The sequence below is a fragment of the Manacus vitellinus genome, unplaced genomic scaffold (assembly GCF_001715985.3).
Source record: "Manacus vitellinus isolate BGI_N305 unplaced genomic scaffold, ASM171598v3 scaffold_7_pilon, whole genome shotgun sequence".
NCBI lineage: Eukaryota > Metazoa > Chordata > Aves > Passeriformes > Pipridae > Manacus > Manacus vitellinus.
This window is the reverse complement of record NW_021940813.1, coordinates 28,011,000-28,030,411: the sequence shown is the minus strand read 5'-3', so window position 1 is coordinate 28,030,411 and position 19,412 is coordinate 28,011,000. Positions and strand designations below refer to the sequence as shown.

The 19,412-nt window shown below is 37.8% G+C and overlaps 1 protein-coding gene across 1 annotated transcript in view; it reads right to left on the bottom strand.

Annotated features, from left to right (window-relative positions):
• Nucleotides 1-19,412, bottom strand: part of MGAT4A (alpha-1,3-mannosyl-glycoprotein 4-beta-N-acetylglucosaminyltransferase A) — a 72,706-nt gene that overhangs the window by 16,854 nt on the left and 36,440 nt on the right. The window contains exons 6-12 of the mRNA XM_008934180.2: nucleotides 13,006-13,052; nucleotides 12,283-12,396; nucleotides 11,596-11,671; nucleotides 10,128-10,242; nucleotides 1,448-1,578; nucleotides 766-873; nucleotides 178-371 (exon numbers count right to left, since the gene is read on the bottom strand). Of these exons, the coding sequence (XP_008932428.1) occupies nucleotides 178-371; nucleotides 766-873; nucleotides 1,448-1,578; nucleotides 10,128-10,242; nucleotides 11,596-11,671; nucleotides 12,283-12,396; nucleotides 13,006-13,052 (785 nt within the window). The remainder of the gene's footprint in view (nucleotides 1-177; nucleotides 372-765; nucleotides 874-1,447; nucleotides 1,579-10,127; nucleotides 10,243-11,595; nucleotides 11,672-12,282; nucleotides 12,397-13,005; nucleotides 13,053-19,412) is intronic.

Here is a 19,412-nt window from a genome sequence, read left to right as displayed (position 1 = left end):
AAAACTTACTGTAGTAAAAGATTTGGAGGGAAGACAGTAATGATCATAGTTTCAGCTGAACTCCAAATGTCCTATGTCATTTCACTTTAGGTTATAATGACAGTCCCAAATTCTATCTTCAAACATTCTTGGCACAAGCAACTTTATATATGAGACCAAAGGCAAATAATTACTAACCTTTCTACATTGACTGGCTTGTCAAATTTAAAAAGAATATAATCTCCAGCAACTGGTGTGACAGCCCAGAAAAAATCTTCCCCTACGTAGGTTTTTTCTAGTGTATGCCCCTGGTAGACTTTTAAAGATGTCGAAACCTCTGCAGGTGGATTCACGTGGATTTTATGCAGTAATGGTTTCAGGAAGTCTTTATCCTAATTGAAAGACAGACAAACATCATGCTGGTCAGATAACCTTGTTTATTATGTTCTTTTCCAAAGTGGCTACACTTAAACATTTGCCTAAAATGGAAAACGAATGCATTACTCATTTTGGGTGCATCAGATCTTGTACAGATTAGTAAGATGAGCATGCCATAAAAGTAAAAAAATGAGAAAAAATATCTCCAACAAAAATCCACATTAGCTGAGACTAGCACTTCTTATACTCAATAGTAACCGGTTAATATCAGATTGAATTCCAACTGGAGCAATATACACTGTGCTTGGAAATGCAAGACAACAAGAAAACGCCTGTTTTCTCAACCATCACAAAGTTTTTAATTTAATTGGCCTGCTGTGGAAAGGAAGGGAAATATTGGCTACTAACTGTGAGTTTCTGGATCTTTCCTGCTAGAGAAGAGTGGAGGCCAACATGCTGGAAAAGAGAAGGCCTGAAGCGTATCCGTAGATTAGATTTCTGTCGATCACAATGTTTCTGAAACAGTGTGGGAAAAAGGGAAGGGTGGAATAAAAAAAAATCACATTAGTAAAAACCAACACAAGGTAAGAACCTAGGCCTATTTATCCAGTTGTTCTTGTTTTCATTCCAGAAATCTACCAAGACTGATGTGTAAATATAACACTGTTCAAGGTTCTTGCACAGAACTTGTTTATTCAGTCTTTCAGCAAGAGTGCTACTTGAGAAACGAAGGACCAAAATCCAAAGTTTATTCCCCATTTGGAACCTTCTCGAAGACTGCTATTCAAGCAGTGACATTCTGCAGAGCCTCAGCAGTGGTTACACATGAGTTTATTTTAGCACTGTTACACACAGAAATTAACTAAACTTTTGCTTTTCATCCTATTTCACTCATGTCCAAAATCTGAAGCAATAACAGTTATAAGCCTCTGAGAACTGTTCTTTTTGAGATAAAAATCTTGGCAGGAAGAAAGACTCCCAGAACATGCAGTAATGGTAACACACGCTATGCTAGTTTCCAGCTCACAAAAACCAACTCATTCACCATCACAAAAACATTTTAAAAGTTTTATAATAAAAACAAACTTACAGCATCTTTCTCAGGGTTACACACTTTCACCCAGAGGATATGGTCCAGGAGCCAATCAATAGGTTTCTCCTTATAAAACATAAATATGAACTCTACAATAAGAGTGATATCTGGAGACTGGAACATTTTACCTGTGGTGACATTAAGAATAACTAGAGTTACTTTAGATTAGAGATAACATTGTCTTTTGAAATCAGATGATAAATTTGTGCCAAGACAAGAAATGCTAGCAATGAACAACCTGAAATCTCAATGTTATTAAAAGTTCAATAACTGTCAACTAAACAAAACAACTATTAGAATAAGAACTTGTAATAGATCTTGGTGCTATCAAAATATTCAAGGTATTCTACAACACAGTTTCCTTAAGAACAGAAATTGTCAGTTTGCAAAAAAAAGAGAAAGAAGATTTATGGATTGGCATCTACTATTCCCCATGTCATGTGTAAGCTTCAAGCATCTGAGATGAGGAGCTGTTGCAAGTGTTATCTGCCCAGTCACACAATCTCAGTTTTTGTAGGTACAAAAAGCAGAGACGGAACACCTACCACTAACTTCAGATCCTTCTGTGCAGGAAATCCAAGGGAAAGAAGGAAACTATAGAACATATCCAGAGACAACACAATAGAAGAGAGACAGCCCACAGCAACCAGAGTTTTTTTTGGAAGTGCACAGGCGATCAGCAGGACTTCTGGGTCATAGCACAGTGCCATTCTGGGTGGCACTATGCTAAAGGATTCTTGGGAACCCTGTAAACTGTGAGGCTTAAAGGAGGCCTTTGCAAAAGAAGGAAACTCACTGTTGATGAAGAAAGGCTATTTACTATCAACATGAACAACCACATATGTGGTTGTGGAATACACTTCTCTGCCAGTACAGATGTCTGAAGAGAAAGGTGGCCAACACACTGGGCTATTGTGTTAAAAAAAGGTGTTAAAAAAAGGTACCTTGTATGAAGACAACCAGGAGCAAAACAGACTGACGAGTGCTTGTACCAGGGACTGCACTCAAGCATTGAAACAGGTTGCCAGGGGCCTTAAGTTGCTTAAGTCACCATCCCTGGAGGTATTTAAAAGATGTGGAGATGTGGCACTTGGGGACACGGTTAATTGGTGAATTTGGTAGTGCTGGGTTAACGGTTGGACTTGATGATCTCAGAGGTCTGTTCAACCAAAACGATTCCATGAATGCGTGCCAGCTAAAACTCCAAAGGCAGTTCCAGATTTAAAGTCAGATTCAGAAAACATTGCTAGGTTTGCAGATGAAGTCTGCCTCTACTTTGCTAGGCTACAATGGAGAAGGCAAGAAAGACATTGTGTACCAATAAATCTCTTGGGAAGACACCGGCTGAAGTGATTCAGTTCTGCAGATGGTGTTGAGATGTGGGCAGTGCTGGATTAAACAGGGATGGGTTCTTGGGGCATGTGGGCATCAATGGATCAGAGTCCAACAGAAGCTCTTCTCCTGTGCACATCTTCTGTCTCTCCACATTTTAGAGTCCTGTACAACAGTACTCAGGTATGAGAAATGTTTTGGGGGTTTTTTCCACTTGTGAGGAGGCCTCCATAGGCTTTCTAAATAACAAGTTCCACAAGTGGTAGAGGTTCTAAAAGTTTCTCCTATTCTTAGAAAAAACAGATGGAGTAGACATTAAGAACAGACTCCCCCCTCAGGTACCCAAACCACTTCCCACACTCATCAGAAAATGGGATTCTGTTCTCATCTACAAGAGGACAAAATTACCTGGAAAGGCCACTAAGGAGCCATATAGGCTAGTCTGAATGACAAGCAAATAGGGAACATTTTATATGAAGCTTAAGAGCTGTCAGCAGTGTAGCACTCTACTTGAGTAGGTGGCTGAGTGGAAGTGAAGAAATGGTGCAAGCAGTCTATCTTACTAAGGCATTAAGGAGGATGTTCGCATTTACACGAACAGAAGAGGGGATATACCTGAAGTATCATCCTGAACCAGAACTACACAAAAATTAAAAAGTTATCTAGGCTTTAGTGATTAGGAACATACATTTTCACTGTGACTGTACATGACTATCATTCAGAGCCAGACATTCAGTTACTTCTCTTTCTTTTAGGCCTCACTGAAATCTGTAATTCATAGAAGGCTAACATAAGACAGCACAAGGAGCTGGGAGTTCAAATCTCTGTTGTAACAGGGATGAAACATTTCTCTACAGGAACAGGTAACTTATCCTGGCACATTATACAAAATATCAGAGTAGATATAGAAAGCTGGGTTGTTAGCTTACATGTATTAGCAACAACCACATTTTTAAGGGAAAATAAATTTGCAGCAGCCCCATTGTGTTCCGACACTACCAGGTATCAGACCCTTACAGGGATTTGCTTAGAGAATGCCAGGATCTTGAATTGCAAGATCCTTCATCTTCTTAAAAAGGGAACAGATACTTAGAAGATCATCTAAAGAGCCTTGCCCTTTCCAGAAAATGTCTGATGCGATCTCATTTCTTTATGACTTGTGTGAAATTGGTTAAGAACATAGCCAATGAAAGAATACTTACTATGGAATTCTGAGATGAGTTTGGAGGGGTCTGAGCGAGGCTACAACATGATGCAGTTCAACAAATATGGAGGAAGCATCTGACAAAAGTGCCAATTATTTCATATGTTGGAATGATGATTCATTAAGTGACACAGTGGGGTGGAAAAGTAAATGTGGTAAAACAATAAATGACCTGACACTGTTAAATCAAAATTGTCGCTTACAGAAACCTTTAATTTGGCTGTTTATAAAGCCAAAACATTGACATCACTTGTAAGTGGTTGCTGCAATGAGGTTCTCAAATAGGTATCTCCACTTGAAAATACACTGTAACTAAAATTTGAAGCTCCCACTACGCAAGGGACAACTTCTACTAAAAACTAGGGAAAATTGCAAGGCTTTATTCTTAAAAGACCTAAGAAAGATGTTATGATTTTTATTAGTATATTGTTACTATTTACACATTATGTTGTCATATTGTTAAAAACATTATTTGTGGAAGTAAATATTTAAAAATGGGTAGGAAACAATCATATGATTTGTACAATGTTGTGCAAAATACTCATGCAGAATAACAGCTTTCAGCTTGTCACACATCCAACTAAACAGGCTCCCAATTTTCCTGGTGATTCATCTCTGCCTACTGCTTTCAATGGCATAGGGCAGAAAAATGTGATAAACCCTAATCAAACAACAGCTGAAAAATGGGCCTAATCAGATGTTTTTGTGATGTTTATGGGACTGAAACCATCATTTCTAGATGGCACCTGCTGAGGCAGTCTGTCAGTCACATCTGCTTCCATAGGAAGCAGACCTTCCCATGAGGTGTCAGAGAGATGCACAATACCCTGCAACTCAGAAGACAGAAACATCCCCACAGTATTGCTCCAATCTCAATGCAAGCAGACTGAAGAGACAGTTTATCCTCTTCCAGGATCTATACACAGTCAGGCTGCTCTAGAATCCTTTTCTTCTTTGTCCCAAGGACAGAGCAAAAGAATCAGACTGACATTTTTTCCTTTGACTAGCTCATCTTCTGAAGAGCACAAGGATTACAGTCTTTAGTTGTCATCATTCACAGACCATGTAGCTTAAAACTGAGTGTTAAGGTACAGGATCCTTACCTACAATTAAATAAACTGAGAACAAAACTGAAGAGTAGGAATTTACTCTTTCCCCTAATTTAAGTTATCCTAATTTTATCTAAAATAGAAACAGAGTATCAACAAATTATTTACTTCCATAGGGCAAACTAGTCTAGGCCCGGAGGCACCTTTCTCTAGGCCAGCACACTACTGTCCACCATGCAGTCAACCACCCAGGACTTCAGGAATAATTGAGCTGCCATGGTGATATCATAGGACACACCAGGAAAAAAAAAAACAAAAACATAAAAAAAAAATCCCAAACAAAAAAACCACCACCAAACAACAACAAAAAACCCCCCATGTAAAAAAATCCCAACATCAAAAAAACCCAAGCCACTCTGATACATCCAACTGCAATTAGTCAGAATAAACCAGTAAGCATCAGCTCACTGTACCTGCACTAGCATCTTCAGTGGCCTCTCTGCATTACACTGCCCAGCACCATGGTAGTGTTCAACAGTGGAGACAAAGCCACCTCACATTAATTTCTAATGATCACTGGAGCGAAGATGAACAGGCAACACCCTGCCCCCAAGACATGCCATTGTCTCCCTTCAGTAACCAAGGACAGATATCCACACACTTTCTGAAATGCTGTCACCACCTTCCACACAGCTTGGCACAGCTTTGCCACGGTCCCTTATCCTTCGGTGTAACACTGCATTCCTCATCCATCATTTCTGTCTCAAGATACCACCATCACAGTAGCTCTGCCATAGATCCATTTTTCCCCTTTTTTCTCCAGAACACACTTCCTACAGCAGCTTAAAAACAGAGCTCTTCAGTGAAGTCTCTGGCAAAACAAGTCTTCAAAACTCTGGAACCCTGACAGTCCACAGCTAGCCTCTGTGATAGAAAGTAGCCCAGTATCTCCTACTCCACAGATCCAACACCCAAACCCCTCTGAATCCAAATAAGCCAAGCCCTTCCTTAGTTTCTTCTAAGCAAGAGCAGCAGCAGCAGCAGCTTGGCTTCCCTAGGGCATAGCCATAGCCCAAGAACAAGCAGCAGCCTTTGCCAAGGTCCTTCAGTCTTGCAGCCTCCCATGGCAGCAGCATGTGAGCCACAGAAACATTGAGATGCCATCCAAATCTAGGCTACAGAATGCTCACTGGCCACCCCCAATAGGTAGTCAAAGATCATCAAGCCAAAGAGACCTAAGCAAAAAACTGCAGTCAACATGCACTGTCTCAAACCAAAGACAACAACCGAAGCAACAGCTCATCCTGCTGTGTGTTCGTGCACTGGTACAGTACATGAGAACATACAGAAATCCAGGAGACTCTGCTGACAAAATGTCATAGGTTGCAGATTCTGGATGCATACAACCTACCATTGGAAAGAAACTTCAAAATCCAAAGGAATTAAGACTCAAAGGCAAAATCTTGCTCCATAAACCCCTAGAGATATGCAAAATGTAGAAGACATTCTCCATATAATTTATTGATAAAAATGAGAGCCTGGAGTGGAAAAAAATAATTGTGGACTACTTTCTTCTATTTCTTGAGCCCTGCCAAGACTTCTATACATTTTTCAGTCCACTTAAATGCCATCCTTAGTGAACTATTCTGGTCCTCTCAGTATTCTTGATAAGTACAAGACATACTTGAAATAAAGCACTTTGTTTGCTACAATTCTCTGAACTTCAAACATCTAAATCATTCATTTTCATTCTTCTGCATAAAAATAATTAAATGCACTGAGTCTACACCAACAATAATTTATACCCACAAGCACATATTCTAACTATAGTTGATGTTTTCGATGTTTTCCCTGTTAATGATATGCAAATTACTGGCATTAAAACCAGAACTTCTTTGAAGTTATTTAAAGCTCAAATGTTTGACTTGATCTACTCTTCCCCAAACTTCAACTATGTGCACAGCTTGAGCAAAATTGTAATCAGAACAACTTAAAATACTCAGAACAACAGGCCTTAAAACATCAGGGCACAGTAAGAACTCAGAGGAACTATATAAGACAATGTAAAGGCTGATTTCAGACCATTCCATTAACTGTTTGTGACAGCTGGCATAGAAACAGTGCAGAGTATTGCAGTTCCTCTGGAAAACACTTCAGCTCTCAAGCAGTTGGAAGATAAATCAATATTTCTCATAAAAAGCTAGTAGGACTTTCCTACATTCTGTCACAGGGACCGGCAGTGCAAACCAGAATCCAGAGGAGCAAAAGATGCATATTCTTCCACAGAGCTTCTTAGGGAAACATCATACATCTCACAAATTATTTATTAGATACTTGACAGTACTTAAGACTATGCTCTCACTATTAAAAAAAACCAAAGGAAGCAACATCTGCTCTGTGGCAGAGGTGACAGAATTCTATAATCCTGCTGTCAGCCTAAATAGCTACATTTGCCACTTTCTCATGTAGCACTTGCATAAATTAAATTTTCAGGTCAGAAATACATCATGACAAAAAAAGTTTTACCTAGCAAACTTGCAAGCTGATCAAGGTTTCCAATAGCTTACAGTGAATCAGCCACACTTCTCTTTTTTAGAGATTATTTCAAAATCAGTCACATTTAAGCAACAGTTGCCCAGAGAAGTTGGGGATGCCCCATCCCTGCAAGTGTTCAAGGCCAAGTTGGATGGAGCTCTGAGCAACTTGGTCTAGTGAAAGGTGTCCCTGCTCACAGCAGATGGGTTGGAACTAGGTGATCTTTAAGGTCCCTCCCAACCCAGGCCATTCTATGAATTTGGTGCTCTAATTTCTCTCTTAGACATTTATGCATAAAACTCATCCCCAAACTACTTTTGCTCTTCCCCATAGCTATGTGCATTACCAAATAACCATAGTATCAGTCTGCATCAAGATCCATAAAGGGAAATCAGAGATGAGGCAAATCTACATTACTTGCATAAAATTTCCATGCAATACATGGTTACAGCACAACAATGTGTCTCAAACCAAAAGTTTTAGTTGTTTTGATGAATATTAATTCTTCTCTCAAAACTTAAAAGCAGGATAAGTAGCTAAATTGGGAGAAGAAAAAAAAACTAATTTAATTTTCTAGGTAGAAAAGCAACATTAAGATGTGTAGCCATAGCTAAATGCATCTGAAATTCTACTGATATCATCTAATTAAAAAGAGGTAAACAAATATGATACAAGGAAAAAAGAACAGGGATGCAAGCAGCAGGAGCTAACAACTAAATTTAACTACAGCCGTTTTCATAGCCCACACTGACCACAAGTATATAAACTGTATAGAAAAACAAGATATTTTTAAACAGTTGTGTTTTTGATTAAGCCAAGTCTCAGTACTAAGAACTATCTATCTGCTCTTTCTGGCTTAGACACTGTGCCCTCTACAGCAGCACTGAGAACAGAGAGGGGTGTGAAATACACAGATATTAAGCAAGTTAAGTGATCTGAAATACAACTGCATGGGGTAGACAGTGCATGTCCTAAACTGTTTGTTTTGTGCACATTTTGATATGTTAGTCTTACCAAACGGCAATTTGTGACTGCGCTCTACTACCAAATCAAGCAAATGTAGAGTAACTGTAAATTACTTCTACAGCTCAGGAACAGAATTTTCCTCTGAAGCGCAATTAGGACTGGAGCTAAAATTCAAATTTTGGGGTTAGTGTTTAACTGTTCAAAAGTAGAAATAAAGTCTAATCAGATGCCAGTACTCAACCAGTCTTTGCTGACACAAACAGAATGTTGCATGGGGCTCCCCAACCCAAGAGACAAATCTATTTAGGGCAAAGGCCCAAATTATTTAAATTTTTTATACTAGGCAGTTTCATTTCCTATTTCTCCCACCTCTCAGGCGACAAAACCAGTCCCATAATTTATTCAGCAACAATGCATCTCTGATCGTAGCCCAAGGCAACAAAGCAGATTAGTTATGTGGTGGTCAGGTATATAAGGAGACTTTACTCTGCCCATTTCCTCTCCTCCTCTCCATTGTTTCTGTAGGTTTGACTGGAAGGCAAGTGTACAAAGTACCATTCTGTACCCCAAAATAGCATGTATAAGAGATAACTACTCTTTTCCTTTCTACTCCAGGAGCCCCTGAGACCCTGAAAGTCAGGGAACTATTGCACACCTGGTGCTGAGCTGGAAAGAGGACAGTATTTATTCACATAGTGCCAGCATTCTCAGTTCTCAGTATGACCATTATTGGTCACTGAGCTAAAAATGAAACTATTCTCTGGAAAGTAGATCCAAAGTAAAGAGAACAACAAGAATTTCTTGTATCTCCCAGCTTATTGCTTTTAAACAGATCATGATACATCACTGCAGTAAAGAAATAACCTTTTTATTTGTAAAACCCCTTCAAAACTTCTCTTTCATTGCTTTCAAGTCTATTATCTCTCTATAAAACATGTTAGTGTAAGAGTGAAGAACCATAACGTAATTTCTACAGCACCCTGGCAGTCAATCCACAACAACCTGAGATCCTGCATAACTTCTGTCCCTGTTGCTCATTGCAAATGACAGACAGACTCCAGCCACATCTAGGAAGAAGCAGACTGTCATAACTTCTCCCTGATGAGTTAAAAAGATGGAGATAGAGCAGGCTTTGCAACAAAGACCAACTGACGCCTGCTGATTCTGGGAAATTTTGGCACTAACATCAACAAAGTTATTTTAGGAGGAGTTAGTTCTATGTTTTTTCTTTACTTCAGTCAGTTGTGTTTTAATGACATTTTTGTTTTAACAGTAGTTAAATTCAAAATAAGTCATGCCTTGCAGTTTGACTGTATTTTTATAAATTCATTAACTTTTCATTATAAAAATGCCCTCTTTTCCAACAGTTTGAATTTGCCTCAGTCATACAAAAGTATACAAAACAAATGAGAGGCCAAACCAACAACTATAAGTTAAACCAGAGATCCTAAAAAAAAAAAAATCAATGAATTTCTACCTCTTGGTCTATTTTCAGTACAAAGAGGATAGCTTTGAAGTCAGATCACTATTCATTTACAGTCTGAGGATGAATGTGTTATTTCAAACTACATAAAAGTGAACATTTTCTTACCAATGAAACCCAGCTGAGAAAATTCTAGAATCATCCAATCTTCAGAAGCAAGCTGAAGTGCAAAATTTTTTATTGTGCTGAAATAATTCTGCTTGACAACGATGTCATCTTCAAGCTAGAGGAAGATAGCAGTGATATCAACACAAATAAAAAAAAAAGCCTCATCAAAGCCATAGGAAAAAGTACAGTTAGGAAATACTGATTTATCATATATTGTTAACACAGAGCCATATATGTCTAATCCTAGTACTGGAATAACTGTTGTAGGGATCAGTCTGTCTCTTTGTGGAGAACCAATACAGAATCCTTCTGCAGTAAGAATCCACAAACATATCTCAACTTCTTAGTTGAGAACATTGCTTTTCCACCTTCTTTCTTCAGAGAAAAATTATCCATGAAATAATGTCAGTCTAAGTGACATCTTCAGGAGAACAAGCAGAATATCTGTATTACTTGTACACAAACATGACTCTCTTTCCTCACAAACCTAACAGCACTGAAAGAGTTTCTCCTCTGAGACAAGAAGCCGAGACACTGTCTACAGAAACGGGATTCATTTCACCTGGGTTTAACTGTCCAAGAAAAGCACAGGTGCATAGTCTAAACTAACCACCTAGTCCAGGCAGCAGAACTGCCAACATGGGGTGCTACAATCCCTTTAATTAGTAAGTGCAGGCATTAAGGACCCTGCTTTTCCTGTCCTTTCTCCCAGTGCATTCATGCTCTCCCCCATGTGCTGGCATTAATATTCAGTATCAAACAAGACTGTCTCATGTTGTCTCAGCTTCCAAGACAGCTGAGACTCCAAGAGCTCTGAGAGAGGAGTCAGTATAGCTTTATGAAAACTAGACGAGATGTGTGGGACTTTACACCCTAAGGACACAGTCACAAAATCTAAATAAAGATCATTAGAGCAGCTGCTAAATCCACAATACCTGTAGGTAAGACTTCTACTTCAAAGCAGAAACACATGATAGGAACAATTCAGAGCCAAATTAAAGAAGAACTGCTTAACTCTGTTCTTGGAAACCTCTTTAAAAAAGAAAAAAGAAAATGTGTCTATACTCAGTCATATTAAAGTGACACTGCACTTGCCTTCAAAAGAAAGTAAAAAATGGATTTTTGCTTGATTTCCACTAAAATTTATGCTGGTATTTTTTTGCCTAGGCAACTCAACAATAATTCATTTGGGGGACAAGGAAAAAAGAGTAGTTAATCTGTTTGGATTCCTTCACTTTTTTTGCTAAGCATCTTAAGTCACATAGGACAAATTCCTTTTTCCTTCAGAGACAGTGAGACAGTGTCCTTCTCAAATTACTTCCTCATACACCATAACCACCATACTTAATGCCCTCCTTAAACTATGGGATCAAGTTATCTTTGTTCTGTGTAGGTCTGTAGTGTCCAAGAGCGTAATTTCTGGAAACTCATTTTAAAACTTGTCTCAAAATAAAGAAAAGAAATTTACCTGAATGTAATAAACTCCCTTTTTCTGGGCATACATCATAAGAAAACAATAATCCAAGTTTTGTTTTGTTCTCCATCTGAAATTAAATCAAAAGCTTAAGGTTTCTGAAAAAAGGTTTTCAATACACACTGGCAATATAAAGTAAATCTCACTATGAAGAATGAGGCATATTAGTGAAATGTTAGGACAGCTACTTTTGGCATTGTTCCCTCAGGAAATCCTCTGCCTGAAAAAAGGAACAAAGCTTTCACCTTATGCTTTAATACAGACATAAAACTGGTTCAATTTGAATCTGATTTTGTGAAAGCTACCTGGCATTTCACTAAAAACACATGTGCATTTTAATTGGCAACTTAGCAGGAACTACTGGGTTTTACTGGAAGTATTTCAGGAAGAAAAACAGTAAACAGAAGAGTCTTCATAGAGGAATAAAAATACATCAAATCTCAGTTCTCCTCCCAAAATTTAACACGAAATTAATACATCCAAGCATAGGCTCTAATCAAGCACAAAACAACACAACCAGCTGGAATGAGATGGATTCACAGAGCACTTTTAGCATCCCCACACTTGCAAGAATTACAGTAAGAAAACATTTCAAGAATTCACATCCCACTTGCCATTTTATAAACAATGAAAGTGTGGGTGTGGGAGGAGATGGGAAAAGATCTGGAGGAATAAACTTACCTTACTCTCTCTTTTGAGTCTCCAAATGTCTCTTTCAAGTTTGTCAAGTCAGGATAGTAAGATGCAGGAGGGGCTATTACTTCCACCAAGCCAGAATTGATCTCTGTAGAAAATCTGTCAATAGAAACATTCTAAAGTCACATGAGAGACTCTGAGTTCTGCAGACATCCTTCTCGCTTTCTGTTGGTACAGTTATTGTGTCTGGTTACAAAAACGACTTATTCAAACAAGGCGTGTAAAACAGAAGCAGTATATAAAAAATTACTGTTTTCCTCAGCATCTCCTTCAGAGCACTATCACCTCTCACCAAGCAGAATCAAACTACAACCTGAGCATTTCTTTTGCCTTTCTTTGTTCAGTACCTAGTGATTTTTTTTCTACAGCTCTCTTTAAACATATGGAATACAAGGCCTTAACACAGTGTTGCAAATTTCCATTAATGTTAAAACAAAATAAACATAACATAAACATAAATCTGTTTATGCTGCACCAAATAATTTAATACTACTTATTGTTCTACAATTTAACTGACTGAATCACTGTCTCTTACTTTGTCATCTATTACTTTTTTGTTCAAAAGTCCAAAGCCCCAAGAAACAAAAAGGCATAACATCTTATTTCTAGAGGTTTTTTTATTAATTACTTATCACAACCTGATTAAAGGAAAATCAAAAAGCAAACCCACCAATAAACTAAGAACCCCCCCATAAAACTACAACTTACTCTTTTTCCAGGCTTGCAACAACACTGTTAACATAATCGAGATCAGTCTGAAAAAAAAACAAACATAAAAAATGAATAGAACACTTAACAGTTCCGGAGGTACATTTCAAAAGGGCAAAGTGTAAACACTGCAGGTAGCTGTCCTTGAAAATCCCTTTCAGTGTGTAAGCTATTGGAGCAATGCAAGAACACATCACAAATGTAACTAAGCCATATCTGAGAAGAAGCTTTTATTTTTGTAAAGAAAGGGGAATAATATTTACCTCATATTTGCACTTAACAGACAATTGTTGGTATTTTCTTGCTACCTCTCATGCACTTTATGATGAAATCATCACTGAGTGTTTCTGTATTCAACCTGGCTGTACACATGCATTCCAGGAAAAGAGTTCATAATTCATGTGACTGAAAACCCTGACTTTTGTTACACTTATTAATGATCTGATGTACTATTTATGTTTTTGAAAAGAAAATTTAGTCTATAAATCAACCCAGATTCTGGTGGCTCATGAGGATTCTGGAGAAAGAGCTGCCTTTGAAATGCTAGAAACAAAAACCAGTTCATACTTTTTCTGATGAATTTGTATTGCAGAGTATCATTAAAGGATTATACACAGAGAATAAATCCCTTTCAAGCATTTCTATAGAATTGTTAATCTTGTTTGATAAAGGTGCTTACCCCTTGAGCTTAAAAATCACCATTTTTTATTTTTAAAGATTAGTTTTACGAAATCCAACATAATGCCAATGACGCACACTTTTCAAAAAGGACAACAACACTGGGTTTCTTTCAAAAGCAGGTTCTAAATATCAAAGAATATGTGAATAAAAAACATTTGTCATAATTTTTTCATATGTATTTTCTTAATAAGTGCTATGCCTAGTGCTGGACAGAAGTTCTGACCAGCAGATAAGGTATTCACAACTTAAAACTCATCTTGCAGTGAATTCCATACAAGAAGACTCACAAGTCCATATGGACATTGATAATCACTAAGTGTTTAAAATACATATATGAATTGTTCACACACATTTAATTAATAGAATGGAGGTAAAGACATAACTTTTTCTCGTTTGTACAACACTTGCAAATCAGTGACCTACTGACTACCTAAAAACAATTTTAGTATATCCATATTTAACTGAAGCATTTCTTTTTCTCTCTTTTCAAAACCTTTTAAAGACTAGAAATACAGAAATTGCAGTTCAGTCATCATACAAAAAAGGTAAAAATTTGCATTTTCAGTTGGCATGCCACCGGTCCAGTATTAATAACTCCAATATTTGTAAAACAGTCCATACTGTAATTGCATGGAAAAATACAGGATTTATATATAAATATATCTACCTACATACACTCAGTAGAAACACAGCTAGTTTCTATACAGTATTCCAAAGATTAAAATAAATGCCAAACTTCATCCCAGCTGGAATCATATATTTGATCACAAGCCTGTGCATTAGTGGAAGTGTCCTTAGAGTGAACATAGCTTTGACCTGTTTTCTAGACTACCATAAAGCCTTGCTACTACTTTTAAAACCTTACACACTTATACAGAAAGCATCACAGTCAGGACAAAAAAAAGTCTGGAATAGGAGGGTTTTTTCCTAATTTCCACTATTTGTCTGTGTCCTTCACACAAAAGGTTGGCAGTTTCCCAGTCAGAGCTGCAATCACAATAGGGTCACATTAAAAAGATGAAGTCTTCCAATCTCATACTGCAATCTGGGTTGCTGTCACACGAAGTTAAGAAGGTCTGGTCTTGTACAGCTGCTCTGAACACAAGACACAGCAAATACAACTGCTGGTTTACTAGGTAACCTTTCCTTCTGAATCAACAATCACTGCACCACTGTAGTACAAAAGGAGATGCCACTTTTAAAACGAACAAGAACATGCAGAATAGAAGAGTTGATGCTATTTTTCACATGATCAAATGCATTAAAAACTTGGTATTCTGCCATCATTTCTAAATAAACAGTTGTATTTATATCTACCAGCAGCATCTGAGATTCAGAACCAGGACTTCAGCACAAAACTCTTCCCCTCAGGACAGCAGGTCGACTGTCCTCCTTCCACATCAGAACTTTGCCCAGTCTAACACTAAATAGAACCTTTGCCAACACCCTTTTGCTGTAGACACGTCCCAGGAAAACGGCACTTCAAAATTAATTCACACAACATCATAAAATAAGAATGAAAATATGCAATAAACTTGATCAATCTGTGACTATACACAAGGCAGGAGTTAGGTAGATAGAAGACTTTGCAGGGTAGCAATGGAAGGAAATCTGGAATAGCTAGATTAAATCTAAGGATCTTTCAAGCAGTATCAATAAATTCAATTAGTAACTTAAAAGTAACAGAAAAAAACGTATTATTGACCAAAATCTACTTCCCCTTTTCGAGGAAGAAAGTGTTTACTGCCTTGACAAAATAAGACATAAGGTCCTCTTTATCAACCTGCAGGACACAAGACTGCTTGTCTTCAAGGAGCTTAAACAGGACAAGACAAATCCAAATTAATAAAAAGACACCTTTGAAAGACAATGTGTAACTGTTCTTTAGGCTTCCAGTGAATATCACCTGGTATATACTAGGCCAACTTTATAACACATATGATGAACTTAAAATCTGTTTCATGGTATCAGTGCTGCTTTTAACTATTGAAAGGAAATGTCACTGGTGATCCCATCCATAGCAGCGCAACACTTACGATTACAGTTATGAATGTTTTTAACTACCAAATCTGAAGGCACTATCAAAACTGTAATTTTTTCTTAGTAAAACTCTTAAGGTTGAAGATTAAATAATCTCTAGGAGTTTCAGACCCATGAAAAAGAAGCATAAATGAACATTTTAAGAACAAATCCCTTTAAAGCAATTAAATTAAATTAAAGCAAAATTGTGTTAGTCCCCAGCCAAAGAGTTAACACTGCCAGCCAAAAGAATCTATGAATCACATGAAGCATTACAAACACATTTGTCCTGGTGAGTGAATCTCTGGGAATTTCATAATGAAATAAGCATGGGTGGTCATTTCAGTATCAGCAGTTCAAATCTTTTGGCCTGTTCTTTCTTCCAAGGCATACTGATCTCCAAGAGAATGCAATAACACTTGGAGTGAAACATCTTCCTTTAACTGTTCATAAAGAACAAAGATTGATCCACATCAGCACCTTGCTTCCAGCAGAGGTAGCCATGAATAGATACACAGCAAAGAGTAAGAACAGGACAAGCATACGCAACACCTGCTTCTGCTATCATCCACACTGCAATTACCTTCAGGTTACTTCCTGAGACAGGTGTGATTTTATGTGTTTAATATTCCTCAGTAGACTCATCTTCAAGATATCTCATTAGCATCCCCTTGAGCCCATCTAAACTTTCAACAAGAAAAGAAGATTTTAGCTTAAGAGATCTGTGGAGTTTGATAAGCTTGTGAACATGGCTATATCTAAGGCTTGGCTCCTCATATCAGCAATTTTGATAAGAAATGCATATTCTGATGCTTTGATGAACCTCTCAAAAAAAAAGCCTCAGAATCTGTTGTGGAACACACTAAAGTTTCAGACTATCAGTGAAATAAGTTTTAAAATTTCGTCAGCTTCTGTAAAATACTGAATAGAATTCTCTAAAGTACTTTTCTCTAGTGCAAGTGAGGCTGTGCTTCAAGTTTGCAATTATTCCAGCATTTATCTGAACAAACATTGTTATTCATAACAAACACAGAAAAGAACAGAGCAGCAGTGAACTTTCCAATCTTTTTAATTGATTTTTATGAGTGTGTGCACAGCAAAGCAGCAGAATATATTAGCTAGCAGACAAAACAAGGGGTTAGAAAGTTCTAATTAACAGATAGCCAAGTGTCACACAAATGCAAGATTTCTAGTTTTAAGAATAAACTCTTTCATATTGTTAAATCCTTACTTCATACCTTGAAGAATGACAAAGGGTGGACTGTTTCTCAAAACATAGGGAAACCTGTGGCACTTAGGACCAAAGGTTTATTTACTGACCTAAGTGGCAGATGCATAGAAAAAAAAAAAAGGTGCAATCATAGAACATCTCAAGTTAGAAAGGACCCACAAGGATCGTCAGGACCAATGCCACTTGCAGGACTACCTAAAACTAAACAATATGACTAAGGGCATAGTCCAGACACCTTTTCAACTCTGACAGTGCCATGACCGCTTCCATGGGAAGTCTGTTCCCATGACTGACCACTCTCTCAGTGAAGAAAATTTTCTTAATGTCCAGTCTGAACTTCCCCTAATGCAGCTTTATACCATTTCCATGTGCCCTGTCACTGGTCACCAGAGAGAAGAGATCAGCACCTCCCCCTCTGCTGCCCCCTCAAGGAAGTTGTGGAATGTGATGTCACCCCTCAGTCTTCTCTTGTAAGTTTAACAAACCAAGTGACCTCAGCAGCTTCTCCTAAATCTTTCCCCTGAGGCCCTTCACCATCTTGGTAGTTTATCTAGGCTGTTAGATTATCCACATCTTAATTCTTAAATGAAATCTACCAGAAGTAAATCTTAACTTATTCAAGACCACCTTTCAAAAAAAGGAAAAAAAAATCCCTGGGAAACAACCATTGTGTGGTCATTTCACTGCTTACTAATTACTACAATTTTATTTGATCTTTCATCATCCCTGTAGAACAGGGGCGGGTTAATTTTACCATGTATTTCAAATAATAACAAACAATGCAAAATTACAGCCTTCAGAAAAGGCAAAGAAAATGCATATTTGCCTTTGAAATAGTGAAAGTACATATGAATGTATTTACCCATATACAAGGCACTAAAACTTACATAGGAAAAAACAGCCACTAAAGTGGCATTTGCACCTATTTTGGGATACTTATTCAGTGAAAAAAAAGCCCTTAGGAATAGAAGTGCAGCAGTGGCTTCCAGTGGTTGCAGTAGCATAGGGATATAAATAAGCCTGTGGAAAAAGGTAATAATATCTTTTAGAGGTCAACAAATGCAGCTGGAAAAAAATTATTTTCAGGAATACAGTGCCTGCTTTCAAATCTGAAGCAGTGAGTTCAAGTTAAATACAGGGAACATGAGAACAAGATGCAAAGCAAAAAACAGGAATGAGAATACTGTCATAACATAGCCATCTAATATTACATAAGCAAAATGTAGCCCATGTCCTACATGAGCTAACGACTTCATCCCTCCCTTATTGAAAGCCCCCACTCTACCACATAGGCAAGAAATATCTTTCTCTCTCTAGTAATTTCTGTGATTAACCCAATTCAGTCCAGGACAGGGTTTCACAGTGCAAAAGCCTTTGGCAGCAATAGCAGGAATACAAATATACTCTGGTTTCTCCCTGCCCTTGTGCCCTGCATGTCAGCTCCTCGATCATGAGGGCTGTGGATTGTGCTGTGAAACACAACACCACATCAGAGAACAAGTTTAGCTCTTAAGAAGGCCAGAAGAGCAAAAAACATCAAAAGGCAATTCAAAACAGGACATTCAGATGCATGTTATGATAGTGTCATACAGCATCCTACTAGTTCTGTGCATATTGCAGATGAAGCCTGGTTTGTGGAGTCTGAAAGAAAGCAGCATATACAGCCTTGCAACATGGAAAACTTTTTCTTGTCCTTGAGGGAGCCCGTAAATTTTTGCAAAGGTTTGTTTTCCAGAAGACAGGCAAAAGTACCCTTCAACAATATGTGATCTTTATTTGGAGGACAAAAGGAATTTGTCCTCATTATTTTTAGGTCAAGGCAGACCCCCATAGAAAAATTTGACAGTGTTGTCCAAAACTCAACATGTCAATCCAGTCAGTCATACAGATATGAAGTCACCTGCTACAATGCTTCTGAAATAAGATTATTACTTGATACTTCCCATCTCACAAATACCCTAGATGTCCCCAGAGAGATCACATACAACTCTGGCTACTAATAATTTCCCTACCAGAAGCATCAAGTAGTTACTGTGGCACAGGTGCTTCTCAGAAAGTATCTTAGAGAAGCATTTCAGTCATTCAAGTCTAGGGCTTGAGAAAAGAGCACAATCCTGAATTTTATCTTTGTGCTGAGATACTAAATTTGTCTCGAGTACATTAAAGCTTTCAAATCATGTCAAGGATCTTTTCTTAGATCGAAGAAAGATTTTATCATCACTGGTTTAATTCCTTGTAAAAACTTTGCTAGTCACTGACATGGAAAGAGGAGCATAAAATTCGATGTCGGTCACCAATATCAGCAGTCCACACTCTCTGGGTACCAAAGATAAGGTGTCGAAGAAACAGGGACAGCAATAACAGCTTAAATACCTCAAATTCCCACTGACAGGTCAAACTACCTTTTCAGATACAAGAGCTGGCAGTGTATCTAGAAGGTGTGTTCATCCTGATCAGTTTTGAATGAAATGTCCAA